We start from the raw sequence: 27,291 nt of genomic DNA, 5'->3' as shown, positions 1-27,291 counted from the left end.
ACTTGCCTTGCTAGTCACATTCAAATCAGCTTTTCAAATTCCATAAAAGACACTGGGGATTTTGATTGAAAATACAGTGATTTTAAAGATTAATTTGGGGGGGTTACTATCTTTATAGTGTCGAAGCGTTTCATTTATGAATATGATTTCTTTCTCCATGTGTTTACGCCTTTTTTTAAAAAAATTGTATCTATACAGAGCATTTTATCTAGAGGGAGGTGGTTTTTATTAATTAATTAATTTATTTATTTTAAGTAAACTCTTCCCTCAGTGTGGGGCTGGAACTCATGATTCTGAGATTAAGAGTCACATGCTCTGCAGACTAAGCCAGCCACGTACCCGCATGTGTTTAGGTCTTCTTGAAGTGCTTTGTATATACCTGTATTGTACTAGTGTATTACCTGTATTTAAAGAGAATCACAGAATGATAAACATCCAGAAAGAATGAGATAAAAGTAAATAGAAATAGAGTGTTTTTTTCCTTCCAATATCTTACTTTGGAGACCATGGGGAAAATCAGTTTTGTCTTTGTTTCTTTTTTGTTTCTGTGTTTTCCTTCTTTCTTTTTACCCTGCTCCCCTGCTGTGTTGTAGCTGTCAGTGGAAGAAGTCAGAGAAAAAAGACCTAAATCCCTGCCTCCTCCTCACAAAAACATGACTGGGAGGAAAAAGGTTATATAGCTTCTTCCTTTGAGTAGGTGTCAATTTCTTTGATAAACATTCTGCATCTGTCATTTGAAGTCTTCTACATTAGAAGAATACCAAATACTCTATAATTAAAGACATTTTTAAGATTAAACAAAACATCTAAAATAATAGAACATTTAGTTCATAATTGGTTTAATCTTGTATTTGAACTCATAGAATGTGTTTCACATTATAGTGTACAGACACAGTGCTTATTGAAAAAGTTTTCTCTCCATAAAACTTGTGGAATAGGGGGATATTTATATTACATTAAAAATTTTTCTGGTATTCTCATAATGAGAGTATTTTAGCAATCATATTTAATTAAATCTTTTTTTTTTAAGAATTTATTTGTCTATTAGAGAGAGCAAGAAAGAGAGAGAGCACATGCAAGGGGAGCAGGAGAGGGAGAAGCAGGCTCCCTGCTTGGCAGGAGCCTTGGCAGGGAGCCTGCCGCGGGGCTCGATCCCAGGACCCTGGGATCATAACCTGAGCTGAAGGCAGATGCTCAACCGACTGAGCCACCCAGGCACCCCAAATCTCACCTTAAAGTAGCTAAAACATTTATTTTCAGAGTAAACAGTTTTCCAAATCAAATAGAGGGCTTGAGTTTGAGTTTGATTGAGGTAACGGGTTTCCTAACGACTGCATTTTATCAATGCTAAGACTCAATCTTATTTCACACTTTAATATCTCCGACATGGAAATATGTCTTCCATTTGAAAAATATAGATATAAATGGATACATACATATATGCAGATATATATGCACATATATATTGGATGTAGATGTGTATACATGGGTCTATGTAAACATATACATAAATTCATGCATATATATACATCCATATACATTTATATGTATACACAGTTGTGCACACACACACACACACACACACAAACACATGTTTTGGTTTTGATACAGTGTCCTTGGGGCTGATACCTAGTACACGCTAGTATAACACACCAGGATCCTTTCTGATTAGTCAGCACCCCTGATTGTTGGTCTTATACCCCATATTGATTGTTAAGTATTTTATGTATCAGAAATTGTTCAATTTTTCTTCATTTTCTAAATAATAAACAATGTATTTTTAGGTTGGAAGCTTTCTTAGAATTTATAGCCTCCATACCAAACTTCAATCAATGAATTCGGAGAACCAGGCAACATTGTTAGCTCTAGAGTTTCATCTCCATGGGGGTACCAGTTACGGCCGGGGAATCAGAGTCTTGCCAGAAAGTAACTCTGATGTGGATCAACTGAAAAAGTAAGCATATTATATGCCTATTTAGAAATTGTGAATAAAGTATTAATTAAGCTGATTTCCACGATACTACTGTTCTGTACTGGGGTGGATGAATCTGGTAAGTTCTTTGTAATTGATCCTCATAACCTGTGCCAACTATCCATTTGATTAAGTAGATAAACCAAATGAAACAAATCAAGCAATTGTAGGTTCAAATAGCTAAATAGTAGCAGAGCTAGGGATGTAGTCTAAGGTTTCCAATATGTCTAATCTGTGCTTGTGCTCTTCTTCCACCATTTGACACATTTCCCCAGTAAACCAACAGGCAGTTGAAACTGGAGTTTAGCTAGAGTTTGGGAAACTTGATACGTAACTAGAACTCCAAATATACTTAATCCTGCCATGAAAAAATATTATTTCTTTAATGTGCCTATGACTAATAAAATAGGTAACAGAAGTGATTTGGAGTATCATATTTTAAAAACTTTTTGTGCCCAGAAAGTGAAATAGTACCTTAAGTCCTGCTACATAGGCAGTTCTCTTTTTTGAAGTATCCCTAGTACTCAACTGTATACAGAAACTTTTCACCAGTATTCTAGAGAAGTAAAAATAAATCTTGTGGATATCTTCAAAGAGTTCTAGAAAATAAACCCATTCAGTAAGTTGAAATAATATTTTTACATTTTAATATATTAAAATCAGCATGACTTTTAAAACCAATTAAATTCGCTATTTTAATAATTTTGTATCAGGTTTACTTTTTTATTTCTCATATTGCCTTAAATAGAGCATAGTATTTCACTTTTGGATTCTGGAATGAGATTGTTCTGACCGAATGCCATCATTAAATTCCCAGTTTATTTTGGTTTGCGGCATTTCATCATCCTACTGTTTTACTCATATCTTTCTAGAATCAGGTTTTTTAAATTTGGGGTACCTTAGAACTCCAAGATAATCTGAGGAAAGCCATAGACCTTCTACTGAAGAAGTTATACACACACACACATAATTTTTATACAATTTCAGTGATTTCTTGGTTTCTAAGGGTAGAATAAACTGATCATATTGACTGTGTTTTATGCAATTTGGTTTGAAATTATATTCTTTCAATTGTAGGGTTTTAGAATCTGCCGATTTGACAGCCAATCAGTGTTTTGATGGTATATGTCATTCAGAACACGAGGGCAGCTTTCGGACTCTTTCAAGTAAGGACAGTTTTTAATGTTAACAGTTCAGTCTTTGCTAACTGAAATGGCTTTATGAATATTAGTTCTCTTTTTTAGTATCTTCCCATCTCTGCCTCTCTCTTTTTTTTGTTAAATCCATATTCATTGTAAAGGAACAGGCTAAATCTTATGTGTCCTATGTAAAGGTAAACATTATTTCTCCCTTAATTGTATAATTGCATTTTCAAATTAGAAAGGTAGGGATTCCTGGATGTGTGATATATGTAGTATTTATGTATGTATGTTTACATGTGTGTGTATATATACACATACATATATGTGTATATATACATTAAAATTCTGTATTTCCTAGGCAACCACCTTGCTTGTCAGTTTCTAAAGTGAACAGTGGTTGCTTTTGCTGCTTTATTTCAAAGAGCTAGATTATTTTTTGATCGTACATATTTTAGAGATACACATGGTTCCCAGTCTTTATCAAGTTCATCAGGTTCCTAGTTACAAGATCTTAAACGAACACTTGATTCTGTATTTATATTATTGCCGACCTGAATAGGTGACTATTCAAATCTAAATTTAAAAAATCTGTAAGATTTTCTCCTTTACCATTTTGCTTTAATATCTGCTGGTACTTTCTGGGGCTAGAATCTATGTCATGTTTTTATCCTATATATATATATATATATATATATATATATATATATATATATATATATTTTTTTTTTTTTTTCAATCTAACTCCTTCCCTACTATGATATAAACTATTTTATGAGTATTTTCTCTTTCTATACCAGTAATGATAAGCATTAAAATTAACATGTATTGCTTGGTGTTGGCACTTACTAAGTGCCTAATCCTAACAAACACTCCTTTGAGATTGAAGTTATTTTGTCCCTTTTACAGAAGGGAAACTGAGGCTTTGAGTGATAGGGGTCATGTAATTCGCCCAGGACTACTTAGCTATTAACTGATGGCAAAGTCAGTCAGATTCAAGTGCAGCTTATTTGATTTTTTTGTACATATTTCATTTCTTTACTCTCTCTGCCTTGAAACTCTTCATATTTCCTAGAACCTTGGTGATGGCATTTTAGCATGATCTGTGATTACTTAAACTACCATCAGCAGGCCAATTTACTTCAATTGACAGTCATCTGTGGACAACATAATTTGTAATTATACTTTTTGAAATCTCTTTTCTCCTTTTACAAAGATTTTTAAATTGTTTTTAAAGTATAAAGTTAATACATGTCATGATACCAAGTTATACAGCTTCCCCATGCCCTTGTGCCCACTCCTGATGTAATGTTAACAGCTTAGTGTGGTTTCTTCAACACTTTCATGTTTATCCTAATATACATACCTACACATAGACATGACTTTCCCCTCTGTTGAAAATATTCATCAAAATGGAGCTCCTGGGTGGCTCAGTTGATTGAGCGTCTGACTCTTGATTTCAGGTCAGGCCTTGATCTCAGGGTTGTGAGTTAAAGCCCTGCATTGGGGTCCACGCTGGGCATGGAGCCTACTTTAAAAAAAAATAAAATTAAAAAAGAAATGAGACCATACTATACAGCTGCTTTCTTTTTCAGTAGATCATAGACCTTTTATGGGCTAATCCATGTTACTCAAGCTCATTCTTTTAATAGTACACAATATTTTATAATGTGACTCTAATGTTGTAAATCCAGCTATTTTCCATTCAGTAGACATTCAGGTTGTTTCCAGTTTTTTGCTCTTACAAATAATGCTTTAAAAACCATCCTTGAACAATTGTACATTCCTGCTTTTCTTTCTCTAAAATAAACTTCTAAAAGAGGGGTTGATAAATCAAAGGGTAGGCACATCTTTTATTCTAATAGATTCTGTCATTATATGACAGAATGTCATAGGATTCATATGCAAATAGCACTGTAGGAAAATGTCCTTTCCTCACACTCTCAGTGGTATTGGAAGTTAGCAGTATATGTAAATTTTGACAGTTTGGCAGGTATGAGGTGATACCTTATTTATTAGTTTCCTTGAGTACTTGGAAACTTGACAATATTATATATTTATCAGCCCTTTTTACTTCCTCTTCTTTGAATTGTCTGCTGTTAGCCTTTATCTGATTTTCTGTGGGATTTTTTAACCTTTTTTTTTTTTAATCAGTTTGTGGGAGACCATGTGTATATTTTACACTGATTTTCTTATTATTTGACTACTTTAGTAGTAGGTTTTTGCCATTGTTTTCACTTCATGCAGAATGGCTGATATTAAGTAATCAGATTCATTGAAATTATACTTTGCCAGCTTAAGTTGTCCTTTCAGGTTCTCTTGTCATGGCTTCTTATGCCATTTATTAGTGATGTTGAGAAAGAAGGACAATTAATCATATCTTTATATATATGATGTCACATAAATTATAAAAACATACTGTTGCATGTAATAGAAGGTAAGCTAAAGTAATTGCAAAATATGGATACTTTTTTGGTCTCAAATTCTTCATTTTAGAAAGCAGTATTAAAACTTACTGATATGTTCACTACTTCTGCTTTCTTCTTAAAGTAAAATCCTATTTTATGGTATTCATCAAGTCATTCTATTCAATTTAATAAGTGTATTTTCTTTCTTTCTTTCTTTCTTTCTTTCTTTCTTTCTTTCTTTCTTTCGTTTCTTTCTTTCTTTCACAATGTGTTTTTCTAAAATAACAAAAATTTTCAAACATACAGAAAAATTGAAACAGTTGTACAGTGAACACTCATAATACCTACTACCTGGATTCTCTTTGCTCTGTCATGTACTTCTCTCTTTTAATCTGTCAGTCCATCTTATATTTTGATATATTTCAAAATAAGTTAGAGACATAAATACATCTCCTAAACACTTCAGAATGAATATCATTAACTAGAATTCAGTATTTGTTGAGGATTTTTTAAATTTTTGGTATAAAGTTCTATGCAGTGAAATGGACAACTTAAGTGTACCATTCCATGAGCTTTGGCTAATATGTGTAACTTAAATCCTTTTAAAAATCTAAAACATCACCCTTGTTGCAGAAAGTTCCCTCATGCTCTTTCCCAGTCAATTCTGATCCCCAGTCCAGTCCCATAAATTCTGATTTTTTTCCACCGTAGATAATTGTGCCTCTTCCAGAACTTCAAATAAATGGAATAATATATTATGTACTCTTTTACACACTATATGTTTTTGAAATTCATCCATATTGCATATATTAGTAGTTCGTTCCTTTTTAATGCCTACTAGTATGGTAGGAGATAGACATTTTTTAAAATATGGATTTCCAGTCATTGTAGCACCCTTAGTTTCCTGTCTGTAAGATGACTTGGGTGTCTGTCAGAAATCAAGTGAGTATAAATATGAGTTTATTTCTGGGCTTTCCAGCTGGAAATACTTCGTAGTATGGTGTGAAGTAAGCATTTTTTCCCCTCATACTAACTTCCAGTTATTGTAGTACCAGAGTTTTGCTCTCCCTTTGGATTGCTTTGCCGCCTTTATCAAAAATGAATGCAGGTTTATTTCTAGGCTTTCTTTGTAATTCTGTTGATAGGTTTGTCAGTCTTTATGCCAGTATTAAATTGCCTTGATTGCTGTAGTTTTATAATAAGTCTTGAAGTCCTCCAGTTTTGTTCTTTTTCAGGATTATATTTTCTATCCTGGGTTCTTCACATTTTCACTTAAATGATAGAATCTCTTGTCTTTTGCTGCAATAAAGCCTCCTCAATTTTGATTTGATTGTATTGAATTTACAGATCAGTTTGGGGAGAATTGATGTCTTAATAGCTTTGAGCCTTCCAGTCCATGAACATAGCAAATTTCACTCTTGTTTAGATTTTCTTCAGTTCCTGTCAGCACTGTTTTATAGTTTTCAATGCCACATGGGATTTTTAATGGATTTTAAAACTGTGTAATTCTTTTTCCCTTCTCCTTCCTATAGGCTCTGGATCAGTATCACTATATGAGGTAGAAAGATGTCAGCAACTATCAGCTACAAGTAAGACAATGTTTCATTTTTAAATATAGGTGTAATAGTGTGTATAGTAAAGTCAGTTCTTACCAATAATTTGTTCCTATCTAATATTGAGAGCAGATATCTATGAGGGCAAAAATATAGCCCTATTTATATTTTATTTCTGTCCCTCATCCTAAGTGGCATAAAATGGAACTCAGAAAGATACATGTTTTTACATTGACTATATATTTAAGTCATCTATCTGTAAGATTTATAAAACATATTCTGTTTAACAGGCAATGGGTCTTATTTTGAGAACGTAAAATATGTGTCATAATTTTTGTCTGTTCACAGTGTGCGTTTAGCTGTGTGCCCATAAAGGAGCTCCTTACAATATACCCCAAAACTTTAATGTTAGCAATGATAGTAAATCTGTCAGATGCCCTCCTTCTGTTACTTCAGCTAAGATAAAAAAAAATAAGAAAAAATATTTTTAAGCACAAGTCTATTAAATGAAATTCTGTAATATACTCTTATAAAAATATGAGTTTCTCATTATTGGAGAAAGAACATATACCTATGAAATGGGGGAAAGCTTGTGGTAATGTTATTGGAATGGGAAGTGTCAGTATGTACTCATGGTTTTACAGATAGACACAGAAGTAGATGTAGATAGGTCTTTGTATACATGTATTCATTCAAATACATATTCATGCATGTATAGGTGCATGTGTGTAGGTAGAGGTATGAACATATATACCCTACCTCTGTCCAGTTAAAGGGCTTTGAAATAATGGTGTGGCCCAGTAGCAATGAATGCACCTAATTCACAAATCTTAGCTTATAAATATTCCCCCTTAAAAGGAATCAGGGCTGCTTATAGAAATAGCAGACTCCAGGACTGGGACAGGAGAGTTACAAGATGAGCCTGGAACATGTTGTGCCAGAAGGTAAAGAAGTTCTCAGTTAATGATGGAGCATGTCGAATCTGATACAATTTGAGTATCAAATTAAAAAAACTAGCAATGGAATAAAAATGAAGTAGGAATCTATTAATCCATGTGGGTAGTAAATAAAAGAACAAATGAATAAATAAATGGGATTGAATGGAAAGCTCTTAGTTACAATAGAATGACAACTAATAATGTAAAAGGAATGATGAAATTAGGGAAGAAAATCATTTTGCAACCATGATAGTAATAATTGATTTAGTTGTAAATCATCAGTGGGTCCTAAACTATCAGGATATTTACTGAGGAATGGGATATTTATATTTCCCCAGTACTTTCTTATTTTAAAGGGGAAATAATAAATTTATAGTGGAGAGACCTGTTGAATACCACCATAACCAACTGAGCAAAGTTAACATTCCCAGGAGTGAAAACACTGACAACATATGTGCCTCTTAATGTGATACAGAGAAGGATACTTGTATCACTTATAGTATAGTATCCTGCCAAAAATTTATGATCTGTATGTGATCATGAGCAGAACCAGACACACCCAAATAAATGGCCTCTACTCCTCTAATATTATCAGTGTCATGAAAGATAAAGAAAAGCTGAGGGACCGTTCTGCATTCAAGGAGTCCAAAGAGACAGGAAAAATAAATGCAATGCATGGTTCAGGATAGGATTCTGGACCCGAAAATAAAATTCTAAATAAGAACATTATAGGACAGTTGGAGAAATCTGAATAATGTCTGTTGATTCAGTGATAATATTACATCAACATTATGGGTTCTGAGGTTGAAAATTCCACTGTAATAGGTCAATGAAATTTCTTGTGAAATACACACTGAAATATTTAGAGATAAAGGAACATGATACCTGGAAATTATTCTCAAATGATTCATATATATGAATCTGTAAGGAGATATATATGGAGAGAGAGTTAAGGACAGATGATGATGATAAATGTGGCAAAATACTAACAAGGCTGACAATATAATTTAATTCAATTCTGTATCTGGTTTGGGAGAGTTCATATTATGAATATTCTTATTATTCTTATAGATTATTCTAATTTAATCTAAATATTTTTAGTACTTACAGATCATCAGTATTTGGAGAAAACCCCAATATGTGCTATTTTGAAACAAAAAGCTCCTCAACAGTATCGTATCCGAGCAAAATTAAGGTCATATAAGCCCAGAATACTCTTTCAGTCTGTTAAACTTCATTGTCCTAAATGTCATGTGCTGTAAGTATTTTCCATGATAAAACAAGTTTTTTATTTTATAGTGTTTATGAATATACGTTTTCGTATATATTAGTTTAAGACCTGGCAATGAGTAAACTATGACTTCGTGTATTGTATTTTGAAACAGTGGTAACGTTTTTAAGAGAAAATACTAAAGTCTCAGTAAATCCTTCTCATATTTCTTAGTAATGATAAATAAAAGTAGGTGCTTTTTTGAAATCTGAAATTCAATTTAGTAACTCTGATACATGGAAACAAATAATAAACTATAAAAATATTTGGGGGGGCGCCTGGGTGGCTCAGTCGGTTAAGCGTCTACCTTCGACTCAGATCATGATCTCAGGGTCTTGGGATCAAGTCCCACGTCTGGCTCTCTGCTCAGTGGGGGGTTTGCTTCTCCCTCTTACTCTCCCTCTGTGCACGTGCTCTCTCTCTCTCTCTCTCAAATAAATAAAATCTTAAATGTATGTATATATTTGGGGAGACTCTCTTTTTTCACAAAAAAACTTCTTAAAAATAAACCTTTAATAACTGAAATTTTTAAGTAGAGAATTCTGGTTAGATGGAATTTCTTTTTTTTTTTTTTTAAGATTTTATTTATTCATTTGAGAGAGAGAGCACAAGCAGGGGGAGAGGCAGAGGGAGAGGGAGAAACAGACTCCCCACTGAGCTGGGAGCCTGACATGGGGCTCAGTCCCAGGACCTGGAGATCACGACCTAAGCCAAAGGCAGATGCTTAACCGTCTGAGCCACCCAGGTGCCCCTAGATGGAATTCCTAAGTAAGTGATAGAGAAAGCCTTGTTGGCAATATTTCTGTCTTACAATATACTAAATATAATTTAAATTTTTATTAATCATTGAGAATTCTCAGGCACAGACTTTATTGCAAACATCAATTACTGTATATATATATATATATACACACACACACACACACAAATAACTTTATAAGACATTAGAATGAAAATGTACTTATTAGCTCAAGACGTGTTCTGAAATTATTTTAATCTCTTCCTTTTTTATACAGTTTGTCTTCCCTCTAAATATATAATGTGTAAATAGAGTACATTTCCATTTTAAAGTACATATTTGTGTGTATGTATATTTGTGTGTGCGCGTCTGTGTACACTAATAGTAACATATGTGTATTTTCCCCTCTGAAATCTAAGTATAGTACTGTTTGTAGAGATTTTTGATCATCAAACCTTAAATAAAATGGGGGACCATCTGCTACCCATTTAAGCTTAAAATGGTAGTTATAATTAAAATATAAATACGGATTTTAGGTACTTGTTGAAGTATTATTAAATTACAGTTTGTCAAATTCTCTAAAGTCATATAGCTTTGTCAAACAAAATCATCCTCTCTCAGCATTTTTTTTAAACAAATAAAATCATCTCAGAAAGGTTAAGAGGTGTTACCTCTAGTTACACAGCTAGTTGGGGAGAGAACCAGGACAAGGATTCCAGATCATGCCATTTCTATTGTGTACATACTTTACCATGTGACTTTTTAAAATTATTATTCTAGGTGATAAGTAATCTAATAGAATATTGATTGGTAAAGTAGGTGCCCTATGAAGGGGGGATTACTTAGGTGGCAAGTGGATATTTAATGGGCAGCTGTCTTTTTTTCCCCCCACAGAGAAGTTTAACATTCTTTACAAGCGGAGAGTGAATTCCTGCTAGAAATATTTATATAAGATCCTTGGTATTAAAAGCAGATAAGGAAATTACTGGTAGTTAATGTAATTATGATATGGATCTACTTAGCCATGAAGTATCATCAAATATCTTTTTTGTTGAATAAGAGTCATTTAATCTGCAAAGGGAATTATCTGCATATTTTAAAATAAGTAGCTGGCTCATCAGCATATAAACAATTTTTTTAAATGGATAGTTTGTTAAATTTGAATTTCTAAGCTTTGATATCAGTTGTTTTGTATTATTTCATTGTCAATGATTTTAGGCAAGAAGTTCCCCATGAGGGTGATTTGGATACAATTTTACAAGAGGGTGCAAGTAAAACCCCGGATACCAATCTACAAAATACATCATTGTATGATTCAGAAATGTGGACCACTACAGATCAAGGAGAAAGAAAAGTAGCTGTTCATTTTGTAAAAAATAATGGTATTCTTCCACTTTCAAATGACTGTCTGATTTTGATTGAAGGTAAAGTATTTAAGTTACTGTTTTAATAGAATAAAGCTTTTGCTTATGTCTTTCTCTGATTAATAATTATGAAATATATTTTAGGGGCAACCTAAAATGTAAAGTCAAAACGTTATTTTAAATTCCATAAAATGGAATATATTGTATCTAACAGGTAGATTTAAATATATACATACACACATGTATAAATTAATTTGAATAACATTTTGAAATTGTACATTGAACTCAAGTGTTTGCATTTGTCTGTCTTGGATTTTGGATATCATCTTAATCAGATGCAAGCTCATTGTCAAACTGAATATTAATCAAGAGGCTGCTTGTTCTGTACACTTGCTGCTGTCTTGGCCTCTGGATGTCACTGTTGTTCCATTTAAGTAGAATGAAAGTCATCTATTGATACGTAAGTCAAGGAAGGGACCCTTGAAACAAGATAACTTGACATGTTTTAAAAGAATGAAACTGAATCATTTATTTTTTCATTTCCTTTCCACTTTTGTCTAATTTTAATCTGATGTTTATCTCGTATATATATACCACATAATTTTTCCCATGCCAAATTTTTAAAGTTTCATTATTTTCCTTGAGACTTTTCTTCCTTTAGAACATTCCATAATAAAAGGAAAACAGCATCTTTAATTTGAGAGAAATCTTTAGTTTCATTTTATAAATGAACTGACCTTCATTACAGTGGATTATGATCATTTTTATTACTGATATTTTTCTGTTTATAAAAGTAATATGTAATTGTTTTAGTCTATATATACACGTGTGTGTGTGTGTGTTGTGAATACACAGGAATATTATCATTGATATTATTTTCATGAACATCTTTTATTTTGACACATTTATGGTGTACCAGAAATGATTTTCATTTCTATGTATTTAGTCATCACAATAATCCTATTCAGTTGGTACTATTATAAGCTATTTTTTATACATGAGAAAACTGAATCATAGAGAAGTTGTAGGTCTTTCCCAGTACAGGTAGTAAGTGGAACTGAATTGTTTATTGTTTTTTTTTTGACATAATAACGCTACAGTGAACTTTATCTTCCCTCTGGATGAAGTGTAATAAGAGGGGCACAAAGAATTAAGTAAATGTTGCCCAGTTACTTTCCAAAAAAGCTGTCATGGTATTCCTGTGCTTTAGTAGCATATGAGATTATCTGTTCCCCCATCCTCATCATTATATACTAGCACTTAAGAAAATTTGTCCACTGTGGTAAGTGAAATGTGGTATCTTATTCCATTAGCAATATTTTAATCTCTACCAGGAAGTAGGTATAAAAACAAAACACACAGACACATGCACATACAAAAAATGGAGTAAGACTATTTGTATGCCCTAAAAATAAAATAAAGCCCTGGACCTATTCAGGTTCTGTAAGAACTGTCCTTATAGAGCTAAGAGGATGTCAAGTATAACATAGGGTTCTCCTATGTTATGGTTAGGATTTTTGCTCTAGTACATTTTCGTAAGTAACTCAATAATTCCCTTTACTCAGCAATTCATGTGAAATACGTACTGAGCACCTACACGTACCAAGCACTCTTCTGACTCACTGGGCTGATTTGAGTGGTTCTTATCGCACAGCATACGAACTTTCAGTAGATCACTTTTCTTCTTGTATTAAATTTGTATTCTGTCTGCTTATAGACTTGTTTGCTTGTTAGAATGTAACTGCCCTAAGGCGTAGGATACATGTTTATTTTAATTTATAAATCTTCAGCACCTAGGGTAGGACAACAGGCATGTGACTCGTTCTCAGTAAATATATATTGAGTAAATAAGTATATCCAGAGTAGTAACACTTTATCTTACACAGCTTTTGAATGAAAGTCAAATGAAAATATATCTGAAAGCACTTTAAAATTTAAAAGTGTTTCATCAGAATGTAAGCTATTTTTATTGTATCATATTTCTGAGTATTATAACCCTAGTCATAGTTGGGATCTAACTGCAGTATGACATGGCAGAGCTATGGTTTCCACAAAGCTGTGGAAAGAGGAGCGGGACCCGGGCAAGTTGCCATCCTTACCAAGATTTATCTCCTTTTACTGAACAAATACTTCTTGGATTGTTTCAAGACTTTAGTTAATTTCTGGAGTTCTGAAAAAGTCAATTTTGAAAGTTTTTGCTAATGTTCTTTTTCCTTTTATGGAGAAGCGTGTTTTTGGACGTCCTTACTCTGTTGTGCTGGAAGTGCTTCCCCTTCGCAAATGAATTTAACGTTACAAATTTTAGAAAGTACACAAAACTACTTTTACAAGTCATATTCTCTTTCCTTGGAGAGGAAGAATTATTAATCGAGGTGAAAAAGTACCAGTAGGTTTGAGTTCTTCGAGAGAATACTGCCTTGGAGTAATGGTGCACCACTGGGTGTCCTCTTTCTTCTCAGCCAACATGATGGCTTTAATGGCCACTTTGTCATAGAATTGAAAGTATGAGGATTTTTCAGGAAAAACGATCGAACACTATACATGAATTATTACACAAACTGTTTACATCTGTATTTAAATATAATGTTGACCTGAAAATTTAAAAGATTTATTTCAAACTCAAGACTGAATTCACCTAGACATTATTAGTGAATAGCAAATTTAATAATGAGAATCCTGTTATACTTGGCTCTCAATTTTATTTTCTTTTGAATACTTAAAGTATTCTGGCATAAAACAGCAATTTGTATAAAAATTTAAGAAAACGGATAAAATTTCACAAGCCTTGTATTTTGCTCAAGGCTCAGCATTTTTGTGCAGTGGTTTCTTAAATCAAGGCAGGACACTAAGTTTATAAATTATTATATTTTACAATAAATGTATAAATGTATTAACTATCTAAATTCATGATTTCATTGTCTTTTTCTTTCAGTCCCCTTTTACTATACCTCATGTTTTACTTAATAGACACTCGATTTTGCCTTCATTATATTTGTACTACTTGAAGGATTTATTTATTCTTTGTTAATAGGAGGTACACTCGGTGAAATCTACAAACTCGCAAACAAGTTTCATAGTGTAATTCCTGTGAGATCTGGCCCTGAAGACTTGGAAGTCCTTGATCTTTCAGCGCCATTCCTTATACAAGGAAAAATACATCACTATGGGTATGCTTTCAAATCTGGGAATTTTGAGAATTAAAAACTGCATAGCAATAATTTTTATTATTTTATCCTAGTAGTTGCTATATATTCAATGGATACTTACTGAATACTAATTAATATGTACTAGATTTTTCTGGTATATATTTATTCTTTTGATAACATATGGATTATTTAGCTGTGTATTTTGAAGTTTTAAAGTTTTTTAAAGTTTAAAGTTTGTAGTCTCATTTTAGGTGCTATGTTTTTTTGTATTTTAGTTAGATTAGTTTTTGACCAAATAGCTTGATATATCTCATAATGATTTTTTGGATTAATTTAGCTTCAGAATATGTTTGTTCAGATTTTGTATATATTGCCTATATTTTAAAAAGAACATGTATTCTTTAATAGTTGTGTTTAATGTCTAATAATGTTTAGTTATGTCCATTAGACAAGCTTGTTAATCATATTCAGAACTGCTTTTCCTTTGTAACTTTGTCTATTTAATCACTTCTTAGTGTGCTTAATGTCTTCTGTGGTTGTATGTTTGTGATCTTTTATTCTGTTAGTATTTGTTTTGTATATTTTGAGGCTATTTTGCTGGTTTGTTTTCATGTTTCTTTGTTGTTACATTTTAGGAAGTCTCAGAAATAAATAATTAGGACTAGATTTTAGTTTTTTAATAGATGAGTTTAAAATATGTTAATTACTGATATATTTAGGTTTTATTTCTACATTTTATGTTGTTCTCCACTCACACTATTACTCTTTTCCCCTTTTCCCTTCCTTTTTTTTGTTATTATTTAGCCTGTTTTTTTCCTCTAGTCTTCTATTGGATTCATTTATAAAAATATTCTTAATTTTCCCTTTTTTCCACTTTTACTGCTCTGGAAGTAATGAACTCCTACTTAATTTTTACTTGTTACGCTTACATTTTTGTATACTCAATTTTTAGTTTGCATACTTGCTTTATCAATGTCTAGAGTTAATGTCACAGCCTATTTTTAAGGAAATAATATGACTTCATTTTATTGCCTTTTTCTGTTAAAGAAGAAATATCTATATTTGAAGGGTAGAAGAGGAGAATGTTTAATATAGGGACATATTATACTGGGAAATTTTTCCCCAGATTAGAAATGAAAAGGAGTCTGCGTGAACCTTTTGGACATTGATTTTTATATTTTTATTCAAGTATATTTTCTTACTGACATCTCCTAATCTTATGGTGATATATAATAAAAAAAAATTACTTGTACTTAAAGTATGTTTGTATATAAATAAAGCAGAATGCCTGTACTAAATAATGTGCATTTTTAGTATATTGTATAATTTCAGATTGATTTATCTTAAAAAGATAAGTATAGTATTAGGCATTATAAACTGTGAACCTCTGAATACGTGTTCACTGAATATATTATCCAAAGTCTTGCTAGTACTGACTTCTTTAGTGAGAATAATTTTCTCCTATTGGTTATATTTACTTATGACCTTAGCTGCTATCACAGAGACATCAAATGAAAGTGCCCTCAGAGATTGTCTCTTTCAACTTTTTCTTTTTACCAGTGAAATTAGCCAAATTAATTAACAATCTGAATCTGGACCCTCTCTCTTGTTTTCAACTTAGTTGTTTATTCTGAGCCATGCTATCTTTTTGATTGTGTCTGTTGTAAAAAGCTTATTTTTTTACAATTCTGCTTGTAATATGTGCATTACAATATGGAAGGTGCAATACTATTGTTTAATAATAAAAATTTTAAGCATATTTGAACAGCAAAGATAAGTTATAATAATAAAATGAGTTTTAATAATTATTTTTAAATGCTTATGGTTTTTTTCTGTCATTAATTTCAGATGTAAACAGTGTTCTACTTTGAGACCAATACAAAATCTAAATTCCCTGGTTAATAAAACACCATGGATTCCTTCTTCTGTGGCGGAAGGTTAGCAAATTTCCGTGTCCTGCAACTGTTACTGTCTTCGTATAAGGTGACCTCACTGATGATATTTCAGTTGTCGACATAGTAAAGAGCAAAGACTGAGCTAAAGTTTAACTTTACTTAAGCAAAACCATTCACGGTGATTATAATAAAAGTAAAAAGTAAAGTTTAAAATGTTTGAAAACTTGCTTCCAGGCATCTGCCAGTATCTTTAATCATTACAATTTAATTCAATAAATTCGTTTTAGTATTATTAATGACAAATACAGATTCTGAAAAATCCCTACATATCATAGTGTTTTAGGATTAAAAACAGTTTTAGATATGGCTATTACAGCTCTTTACCCAATAACATCCTTAGCTGGAACAAGAAACTTTTTTATATCATATTCTTTATCTGTGATCATCCAGCGTTTGCTTAAAACTCTTTCAGTGACAGTGAACTCATTACATTGCAAAGCAACATACCCTTTAATTTTTAAGTAGTTCTTAGTGAAGCAAAATCTGCCTACTTATAATTTTAACATAAACCATGTTCTGTCCACTATAATTAGAGTACATGCCTTCTATAAGATTAACAGGCTTCGTGCATTTGAAGATAATCTGTCAAGCCTTCACTGAGTCTTTATTTCTCCAACAAGGCACCCTAACTTCATTTGGTATTTTCCCAAATTCCCTACTATTTTGTTTCTCCTCCTTAGTAAACATTTACCTTACCAACGTTCTTCTCAAAGTTTGGGATTAAAAGCTGAAAATAGGACTGCAAATGTTGGCCAATTCAGAATATAAAGAAAACCTTTATTTCTCTAAAATTGTACACTTTGCTTCTACTAGCCTGAAAATGTTATTGTATCAATATTTATTTGTATACTTGGTTTTGTTTTTTTTCTTTTGTAATCTAGCTATATGGTACTGCTATCTCTTATTTTGTTTGTGGTCCAGTGAAATTCCAGGTTCCTTTCATGTGAGCTCCCTGCTTTCTAGCGTGGTCTCCCCATTCCATTCTTAATGGAGTCCTTTGTTTGGGTGGTCCCTCAGGGTAGATTTAACTTTTAACCTTCCTGGTTTTTAGCTCAGTTTTAACCTATGGAAACCTTTAGAATCCTATAAATCAATTCCTTTGTATTAACAACTTTTGTCAAGTCTGTATGCCCTAATTCATTTCTCTGTACCCTGATTTATTCTTACTTGCCTCTTAATTAATCCTTTTAAATATGGATTCCACAAATGGAAGACAGTATTTCATTTTATAAACATTAAATGTCTCCCATTTCCAAACACAAAGTACCATTTTAACCTATGAATTTTCAAATCATTTAGTATCTCTTTAATTTCTTCTTCTTCATCTTACCAAATCATGAAATCCCATCTTCTGACATTTTTGTCCATTCAACCAGATGCTATCTTAAAAAATAAGTGATCCCTATGTTTATAATACAAAGGGGAGAGACATGTTACAAAATCGTGAATATTGAATCACATGCTATTTTTTAGAACATTCTGGTATATTAATTTCATCTTTCATGAGGCTAACATGCAATGAATTATAGTTCATGAATCAGTTTTTGTTTTCTATCAAGTTCAACTCATTTTAAAGATACATTATATTAATATTTCACCAATGCTCATGAGTCCTTGTCCCTACATAGGTATAGTGTAATGTTCTAAAATGAATTTGCTAAATGACTTTAATATATTGTTATTGGAGAACAAAAGACATGTATGTAAGAGTTTTTTCTTAAATTATTTTAGTAAACAAAACTAACATAACATCATAAAACAGTTTTTACTTTACTTTGATGATAAGGAATAGAAGATTCATATGGTTTGATCTTTTTTCCCTTCACTAGTACTGGGTATTGTACCCCTTCAACATGTGTTTGTAATGACATTTACTCTTGATGATGGAACAGGAGTATTGGAAGCTTATCTCATGGATTCTGTAAGTAACAGAGGAAGTGTAGATATTTCTAACTAAAACTATTTTTTTAATTTTAATGTATTTTTTCATTCCTAATTTATTACTGAGAGGATTTAAGGCAACTTAAAAAAAATAAAATGCAAGCACATAAATCTTAAAGTGTCTGTATATATCCTGCTTTGATTTGACTTTGTAAATTTGAAGAATATCCACATAATGAAAAATCGAAGAATAGGAATTTGAGGAGAGACTCTTCAGAAGTTTTACTCTAGGAGGCAAAGGCAGAGGTATGACCACACCTTCTGTCTAGCAGCATTTCACTAGGTTTTTGAAGTCCCCACATTTCCATATTAGTGGGAACTAAATTACTTTGGAAGGTAGGTGGTTATATTGTGTGAAGCTAGGGAGCTATCCATAAGCCTCCCTCATTTCTAACAACAGTTCCAAGTTTGGGCGTTCCCAGAACCACCCTTAAGTTTTGATAATCCATTAGAAAGACTCCCATTAACTTCCTATACGTTATTATTGCTGTTATGTTTTATTACACCTAAAAGATACAAATTAAAATCATCCAAGGGAAGAGGTACATAGGGCAGAGTCCAGGAAGTTTCAAACATAGAGCTTCCAGTTGTCCTCTTCCCATGGAGTAGCAGACAGCGTTACTGGCCTGATAGTGGTGTGTAACAGTACACGTGTATTGTGTATTGAGAGCAGGGGAAGCCCCACTGAGCCTTAGTGTCTAGAGTTCTTATTGGTGCTCTGTCATGTAGTCGTTGTTGACAGCCCATATAGCTGATGTCAGTTTTCAGCTCCTCTGAAGATCAAGCTAATACCATATGCCCCAACCTCCCCACCCTAAATCTCTAATGTGACAAACAAGGACATTCCTAACAGGCATACTCTAAGGGTTTAGAGATTATTTCCAGAAGCCAAGGGAGGAGGCCAGATTTCTGTTAGTGGTAAGATTGAATTTTTTTTACTGTACACTTTGGGAAACAATCTGGGGTAAGGTTGAGAGAATTTTTCCTCCTGCCTAAACTATTCATTTGTCCATTTATTGAATAAATATTTAATGAGTACCTGCTATGTGCTAGGTACTGTTGTATATGATGGGGTTGGAGCAGTGAACAAAGCCAACAAGGTCCCTTCTTTCTTTTAGAAAGGGTAATATAATCAGAGGAGAGAAAAATTAAATAAATATACAACATATTGTTATACTGTTTTTAAACTTAACTGGATTTTTTCCTATACACAAAAAGAATGATAGACCTCACTCTTTTCTAAATATCATTATTCTTATTATCATTAAGTCAAAGCGGTTTAATTGGATTTTTATCGCAATGCTATTTTTAGATTAAAATAATAAATCCGATTTTAAGAGTTCAGACTAGAACTCTATGAATTCTACAATCTTGATAGAGTAGTAGATAATACTGAAATATTTTCGTATTAATTATAACTTTAAAAGATTAACTTCCAGGGCGCCTGGGTGGCTCAGTCAGTTGAGCATCTGCCTTCAGCTCAAGTCATGATCTCAAGGTCCTGGGATTGAGCCCCTTGTCGGGGGTCCTTGCTCAGTGGGGAGTCTGCTTCTCCCCCTCCCTTCCCCTATGCTCCCGCTGGTGCTCTCTCTCTCTATCTGAAATAAATAAATTTTTTTTAAAAGATTAATTTCCTTTTTTCTTCTATAATTTTTTTTAAGGACAAATTCTTCCAGATCCCAGCATCAGAAGTCCTAATCAATGATGGCCTTCAGCAGAGTATGGATATGATCATGGATATGTTTTGTCCTTCAGGAATAAAAATTGGTAGGCAATAATATTTTTAACAATCTCATTCATTCTTTTTCTTGAAACAGTATTTAACATGTATCTAATCTGTAGACTTAGAGGTATGAAAACTTTGAAGTTTAGATTCACTAAATTTATATAAATAAGATTTAGATTCACTAAATAAAATTATTGTCTGATCTGCCTTTTGATGAAGACAGTGGCAGGGATAAAATAGTAGTTGCTGAAATGAAAAGATTTTTTTAATTTTTTGAAATATAATGAAGGGGAGGCAGTTTTGATCACAAGCACGTTTGATACTGTGTTTATGCGTACAAGCATTTTTTTTGAAATTATACCAACAGATATGAAATTTTGACAAGAAACATTTTCTGTAACAGGTTTCATTTGGCCAGTTTAATTCATTTATGAATTTCTGTTCAGTATTAACTAGTTTCAGATTTTATGCATTTTTATTTTACTGATTGTTTTTTTATCAGCTTTAGTTGTTCTCTGGGTAACATTTGATTCATCAACCAGATCTTCAGGTCAAATCGCATTTACTGCCACTGACTTCCTTTTGCGGCCATTGTTTTTGTTCACATTGAAATTTGCAGACCTCAATCGTAGTAAGACAGTTTGACTCTTCTAACAATTTTTCATCAGTAACAGATTTTGCCAGCTGCAGATTTAGCTGCTGTCAGTTTAACTTTTTTAGGTTATTTTTAAACAGACTTTATTTTCCCCTGGTCAGTCTTTGCATTTTGTAACAATTCCAAAAAGACACTCGCTTTTATTCATCTGTAACAAGGTTTAACTTACATACTTTTATTTGATGTCCGCTTTAATTTTGGTTTTAATTCTTTCGGATAGCTTTCTGGAAATAAAACTCTCATTAAAAAACATGGGTTTGGTAGGCTTTTGATACATGCTGCCAGATTGCTTTTCAAGAATATTTTACCTATTTATAGTTCTACCAGCAGTGGAGGAGAGTGCCTGTCTTGCTTGACTCTTGCCAATATTGACTGTATTAAATGTCTTTCAAACTTGAACTTGAAGAGGCATTAAGAAACTTTTCTAGAAGTTTTAAATAGATTTATTGCGGTCATGACCGAAGCTTGGAAATAGCATCTACAGCTGCCAACATTGTCTGGACTCAGTGCCTAGTACCTGATGGGAGTTTCAGCAGACAGGTGTCTAAGAGCCTGAGCTGATGTGAACCTCAGGTTCAGTTTCTTTGGAGTCAACCAAGAAAAAAAAGAAAAGAAAAAAAAACAAACAAACGTGGGGAGGTCAGCAGCAGGAAGAAAAGGAAGAAAAATTGGGAATGAGATGGCTGCTACCTTTGCTATCAAACATTTGGAAAAACCCCACATTTAATTATTATTTTCTGTTGGGAAAAAAATCAAATTAGAATTGTTGCAAGACAGTAACAAGAACCCAGTGTGTATTTGGAAGAGTAGATAATATTAAATTTGGTAAGTGTATTTAAATACTTTTCAAGCTAAATTAGATGTTAATTTTTCTAGCTAAGCCTTATGCTTAGATACATATTTCAGAGATATTTGTTTAGTTTCAATGGTTAAGTAACATCTTTTCTCATTTGTAGATGCATATCCGTGGTTGGAATGCTTCATCAAGTCGTATAATGTCACAAGTGGAACCGAGCAGCAAATTTGCTATCAGATTTTTGACACCACAGTTGCAGAAGATGTAATCTAATATTGTCATTCAGCTTAGCATATGTAAAATATTGTAATTTTAGAAAACATTATTTTCTGTGAGGTTGTTATAAAACATGTAAAAGGTTTAACTGTATAGTTTATCTTCCATTTTAACCACAATTTAAATTTTTTTCACAAATAGTCATTGTGTTATCTTAATGCCTTCTTTTGAATAAGTTAAAAATGTTCCTTTTGCTCAAAATTTCCAGTATGGTGGCTGCTAGGGGCATAAAGGAGAAAGGGGAATAAAGAAGGACTGTCTCATTTACCCCTTGCAGCCCTTTCAGAGAAACTTATTTTAGTACCCTACACTAAAAATCACTTTCCCTGTTAGTTTTTCCATGTGTCAGCCACTGACTTGTCTGCCCTCCACCATCCGTGCTTGACCTTCTTTTCCTGCCCTGATTTTTATATCAGCAATGTTTATGATTTTAACATGGGTATGGGGTTAGAAAATGTCCTTACATTAATTCACTCAGCTTTTACTGAGTGTGGGGTATATAGCAGCTATCAATTTGGTTCTGTACAAAGGCATCTGCTTCAACAAGTAGTCTTGTTGAGAAGTGCTCTTCTGAGCGAGCTACAGCGTACTTACAGGAGTGATTTACTTTAAGTGTATGTGGCAGAATTGCTTTCTTTTGGTCCTATTGACCAATTTAGGATAAATCCATTTTTTAAGACCTGAATTATGTGCTTTTGATTGCTTGTTTCTCTACCTGATATTAGAAGTTATTGCATTCCACCTTGATCTAATAAAGCAGTCAGATTTATTACAGTGTTACTGACTTACTAACATTACCCTTTTTTAATAGTCTTATGTAATACATATCTATATTTCAGATTGAACATGGAATGAGATATTAACTCAATACAGTAGTCTGCTTTTTATCTGACAGTGTTCGTGAAATTTAAAATCATGAATATTCAATTTTATACAAATACTTCTATATATTTGTGTATATGTATAGACATGTATATTATTTGGTAAAGACTGAGACATGCAGATCTGCCTAGTTCAATATTAGTGAAAAATAAATTAATGCATGTATTTCACCTGTTTTCTTTGTCCTGTGTTGAGTCAAGGCATGAGTGGAGGTGAAGAATCAAAGCAGGAATGCCAATATAGCAGATATTTAAGACTGTCTATACAATAGGTGCTGTGCAAAGCATTTAACATATATTTGAGTTTCACAACAACACATTTTCCTGATAAAACCGAGGATTGATGAACTGACTTCACTAAGTTCACACAGTTATTGAATGCTGGTCAGTACTCGCATTCAGGTAATGTGTTCAGAGGCTGCACTGTTAATCACTCCAGGATTCTGGGGCAAAAGCTAGCATAGGGTTTTCTGCAGATGAGTCCTCCCTTAAGTATTTGAAGTAACATTGGAAACAGGTTATGAGAGGAGTCGGTGTTGTTTTCTTACACTATCAAAAGGCTTTTAACATTTTATTGGCAAAAAGGTTCAAATATCTGATTTGCTCTGCTCATAATAACTCCAAATTCTTCTGTCCCATCCCCAGACCTAACTACCCATCTCCCATCACTGAATTACCAGCTTGTTGGAGATGGTAGGAAAGAGTCTGATGCTGCTGTTTTGGGGATGTAAACTCTTAGTTCAAAACATCTTCAGGGGAAAGTCTTAGGAACCCTATAAATGAACAGATAGATTTCAGTACCGATGGTGTGCTGGGGATACGAAGGCCAGAGAGCCGTTTTCTCCTCAGGAAACACCCAGTCTAGAAGAGGAGGGGTCAGAAGGTACAGCAGGTCACAGTGTTGTCTCCAAGTTGATAAAATAAAACTCCTCACATGAATCCTTACAGTGCTACGTCATTTCTCTTTGAAGAGTTCTGTTAGGACCTTGTGTTTATCCAGTGATGATGTATGCACCTTACCTTATTCAGGAGCCCAGAAAGCTAGGAGAATTCTATTTCTGGAGCAACAAGTAGACGGCCGTTCACTGTGGCCCAATTTGAGCCATGTCCCCTTTACTGTCCATGTAAATCCTGGTAGCCTTCCTGTCAGATTTAAAATGATGTAAATTTAAGAACATAGTGTGTGTACACCCTCTTACTCAATTTCCAGTCTCTGCAGCACCCATTAGATACCACTGGATTGTCTCTTTAGCCCCTGCACTGTTCTGTATGAGGAAGAAAAGGCGTCGCTTAGAAAAACTGAGGTAGTCAATTACACAGTAACGAAAAATGCACGGCTCACACGCTCTTTCTGTCCCTGCCCTCCATTATACTGCTTTATTCGAGGGAACTATACCGGCTGAGATGCACTACATCATTCCCCTTACCCCCCTCTTTTTTTAACCCCTGGTCGTGTTGCACATTGGGAGTCGTTTCTGAAGGAATATAGAGAGACTGGTGTGAATGGAATAAAAGAAGCCAGATACACCTCTGTCTACCTGGGAAAGCAGTCTCCACACGTTAGGGCACTGGCTGCGCAGTGTGAGTCCGGGTAGATGACGTGCTGTAGCTACGTGCAGGTCGTAGCAATGGGCCGCAGTCTTTAACCAGCTGTGCTCTGCTGTTTCCAAAGTCAAAGCATGAGTTTGTCTCGACTTGTGACTCTCAATCCAGCTGATTCTCTTCTACACTTTCTGGAAGCTTTCCTTGGTATCTGGGGAAACAGCAAGATTCTTGTGATTAGTTTCAGTGTTTTGAATTTTGACCATGTACTTCACCAAGTTTTGTTTGTATCCAGAATTTTTTAAGATAATAGTAATATGTATTTGTAAGAATTGAAACAATATAAAGTATCTGAAGTTGAACTAATTCTCGCTCTAGTATCCCAGAGGAAACCACTTTTAACGGTTTGGTGTGTAATTTTCCAGACTGTTTTCCCTAAGGATGGGTAAATATATGTATATATACTTTTTAAAAATAGCATCATGCTATAAATATATTTCTGCAACTTGCTTTTGTCACTTTATAAAGTAGACTTTGTTCTTTATGTCAATACACATAGAAGGAGAAACTTGTTTGTAATTACTCAGCATAAGTAACTTTTTAGCTAATTCTCTGGTTATTTCACTTTCTATTTTTGTCGTGGTTTTTGGTTTATTTAAGTGTTCTGTTTCTTACTGAAACAGTTTTGGAATTTTATATTTTTATAAGAATGTATTCATGTTACCTATTCTGTTGACTTTATTGCCTTATAGTTATTCATAATAATATTTTATTATTATTACGTTAGTCTGTTTTGTCTGGTGTTATTTTCCCTTTAAATAAATCTGAAACCCCTGGAACCTGGTTTCACTGTATCTACTGGAGGTTCTTAGGTATTCAGAATTTTGAAGGCTTATCCAACTTTTTTTTTTTTTTTAAGATTTTATTTATTTATTTATTCGACAGAGATAGAGACAGCCAGCAAGAGAGGGAACACAAGCAGGGGGAGTGGGAGAGGAAGAAGCAGGCTCACAGCGGAGGAGCCTGACGTGGGGCTCGATCCCATAACGCCGAGATCACGCCCTGAGCCGAAGGCAGACGCTTAACCGCTGTGCCACCCAGGCACCCCTGAAGGCTTATCCAACTTCTAGTACAGATTAGGACTCTGCCATGACGCAATTGTCTTGAAATATTCTTTCATGCTTCAAAGGACTCATTATAGGAAAAAAAATAATTTATGTTAATGTAAGAAAGGAGAATGCCTCCTGTAACACTTTTCATTACAAAAAATGCTCTATGACGGCATGATGAGTCACCCTAAAGTTCTAAAACATCAGTAAAGGGGAAATAAAGGTATCTCTTCCTGTGCTTGCCCTGCAGGATCTCTGGATGGCGTCAAAGCCTCCTTCCCACTCCAGGAAAAAGAACTAGTCAGCTAGTAAAATCTGGGCCTAGTGATCTTTCTTCTCTTCCCTGTGGTACTTGGAAATAGGATCAGAACTCACTAAACAGGAAGTCTGCATTGTGCAGGTATGTGAGATCACATCTTCGTTTGGCAGCCAGGGAATCAGTAGCACCATGTATCATTTTTCTCTGCAGTATTGTGATTTAAGCTGTTATGAAATTTGAGATCACTTAGGGTTTTGAAGTGATGGTCATCTTACATGGAGATAAATGTCCTTCCATTGAGGACTGCATATGATGGGTTGAGAAGTGTTAGGTATCAATGACAGTGATAAGGATAATGCATTAATGTATATGGGAGCTCTCCCTCAGATGTGCCAGCTGGTGAAATATGGATAGTTCAGAGACTCCTCTGCTATATTTAGACTGTAGCGACATCTTAATGAATGTCTATTCTTTCTCCTTGAAATCTAGGCCATAGAGGCCCATTGGTATAGCGTGCGTGAGTGTGCCTGGTGCACATTCTTTTATTCTCTGCTTTGAGTTCACTTTGCAGGGTATGATATTAGAATTTACCTGACAACCTAGTCCACAACTACCAAAGAAAGACATTTTCAACTTGTGTGGAAAGTTTCTTTTATTTCATCTGTTGACAGTAATCTGAAGATTTGGAGCATGTGTTCATTGAAAACCTTCTTATTTATTAATATATTCCATCAAATATTGTTAGAGTTTCTAAACAAGTACCTTTTTATGTACAACGCTGAATCTGTGGTATGTACCTTCTTTTTTATTTTTTCCTATACCTTCAGAATGATTTTTCCCTTCTTTGAAATAACTCGCAGATAAAAGCCAGTTTGTTTTTACATATGACTCTGTTCCTCGGAAGATTTTTGTCTTCCATTGGAGGGCAAAGTCCTTCTAGAATTTAAAATCTTGTACCAAGTTCGCTACCCTTTAAAAGGCTTTCTGTCTCAAGCTTCCGTAACAGTAAATAGGAAAGACAACACATTTTTTTTAATGATTTTTTATTATATTATGTTAGTCACCATACAGTACATCCCCGGTTTCCGATGTAAGGCTCGATGATTCATTAGTTGCGTATAACACCCAGTGCACCATGCAATACGTGCCCTCCTTACTACCCATCACCGGTCTATCCCATTCCCCCACCCCCCTCCCCTCTGAGGCCCTCAGTTTGTTTCTCATAGTCCATAGTCTTTCATGTTTCATTCCCCCTTCTGATTACCCCCCTTTCTTTATCCCTTTCTTCCCCTACTGATCATCCTAGTTCTTATGTTCCATAGATGAGAGAGATCATATGATAGTTGTCTTTCTCTGCTTGACTTATTTCACTTAGCATTATCTCCTCCAGTGCCGTCCATGTTGCAGCAAATGTTGAGAAATCGTTCTTTCTGATAGCTGAGTAATATTCCATTGTATATATGGACCACAACTTCTTAATCCAGTCATCTGTTGAAGGGCATCTCGGCTCCTTCCACGATTTAGCTATTGTGGACATCGCTGCTATGAACATTGGGGTGCATATGGCCCTTCTCTTTACTACGGAAAGACAACACATTTTAAAATCAAAAGTATTAACTTGT

General features: G+C 33.8%; 1 protein-coding gene across 10 annotated transcripts in view; it reads left to right on the top strand.

The window, feature by feature from the left end:
* The window catches only part of POT1 (protection of telomeres 1), a 79,135-nt gene extending 56,205 nt beyond the window's left edge, over positions 1–22,930 (top strand). For all 10 annotated transcript variants that reach the window (XM_026510368.4, XM_026510344.4, XM_044388015.3 and 7 more), the window contains 10 exons: positions 1,785–1,954; positions 3,050–3,138; positions 7,052–7,108; positions 9,112–9,268; positions 11,238–11,443; positions 14,415–14,550; positions 16,378–16,466; positions 18,314–18,405; positions 20,087–20,192; positions 21,763–22,930. In XM_026510368.4, coding sequence (XP_026366153.3) covers positions 1,785–1,954; positions 3,050–3,138; positions 7,052–7,108; positions 9,112–9,268; positions 11,238–11,443; positions 14,415–14,550; positions 16,378–16,466; positions 18,314–18,405; positions 20,087–20,192; positions 21,763–21,875 — 1,215 coding nt within the window. In that variant the 3' untranslated portion in view covers positions 21,876–22,930. The remainder of the gene's footprint in view (positions 1–1,784; positions 1,955–3,049; positions 3,139–7,051; positions 7,109–9,111; positions 9,269–11,237; positions 11,444–14,414; positions 14,551–16,377; positions 16,467–18,313; positions 18,406–20,086; positions 20,193–21,762) is intronic.
* Positions 22,931–27,291: the final 4,361 nt, after the last annotated feature.

Source organism: Ursus arctos, unplaced genomic scaffold, assembly GCF_023065955.2.
Source record: "Ursus arctos isolate Adak ecotype North America unplaced genomic scaffold, UrsArc2.0 scaffold_3, whole genome shotgun sequence".
NCBI lineage: Eukaryota > Metazoa > Chordata > Mammalia > Carnivora > Ursidae > Ursus > Ursus arctos.
This window is presented reverse-complemented; position numbering and strand designations above follow the sequence as displayed.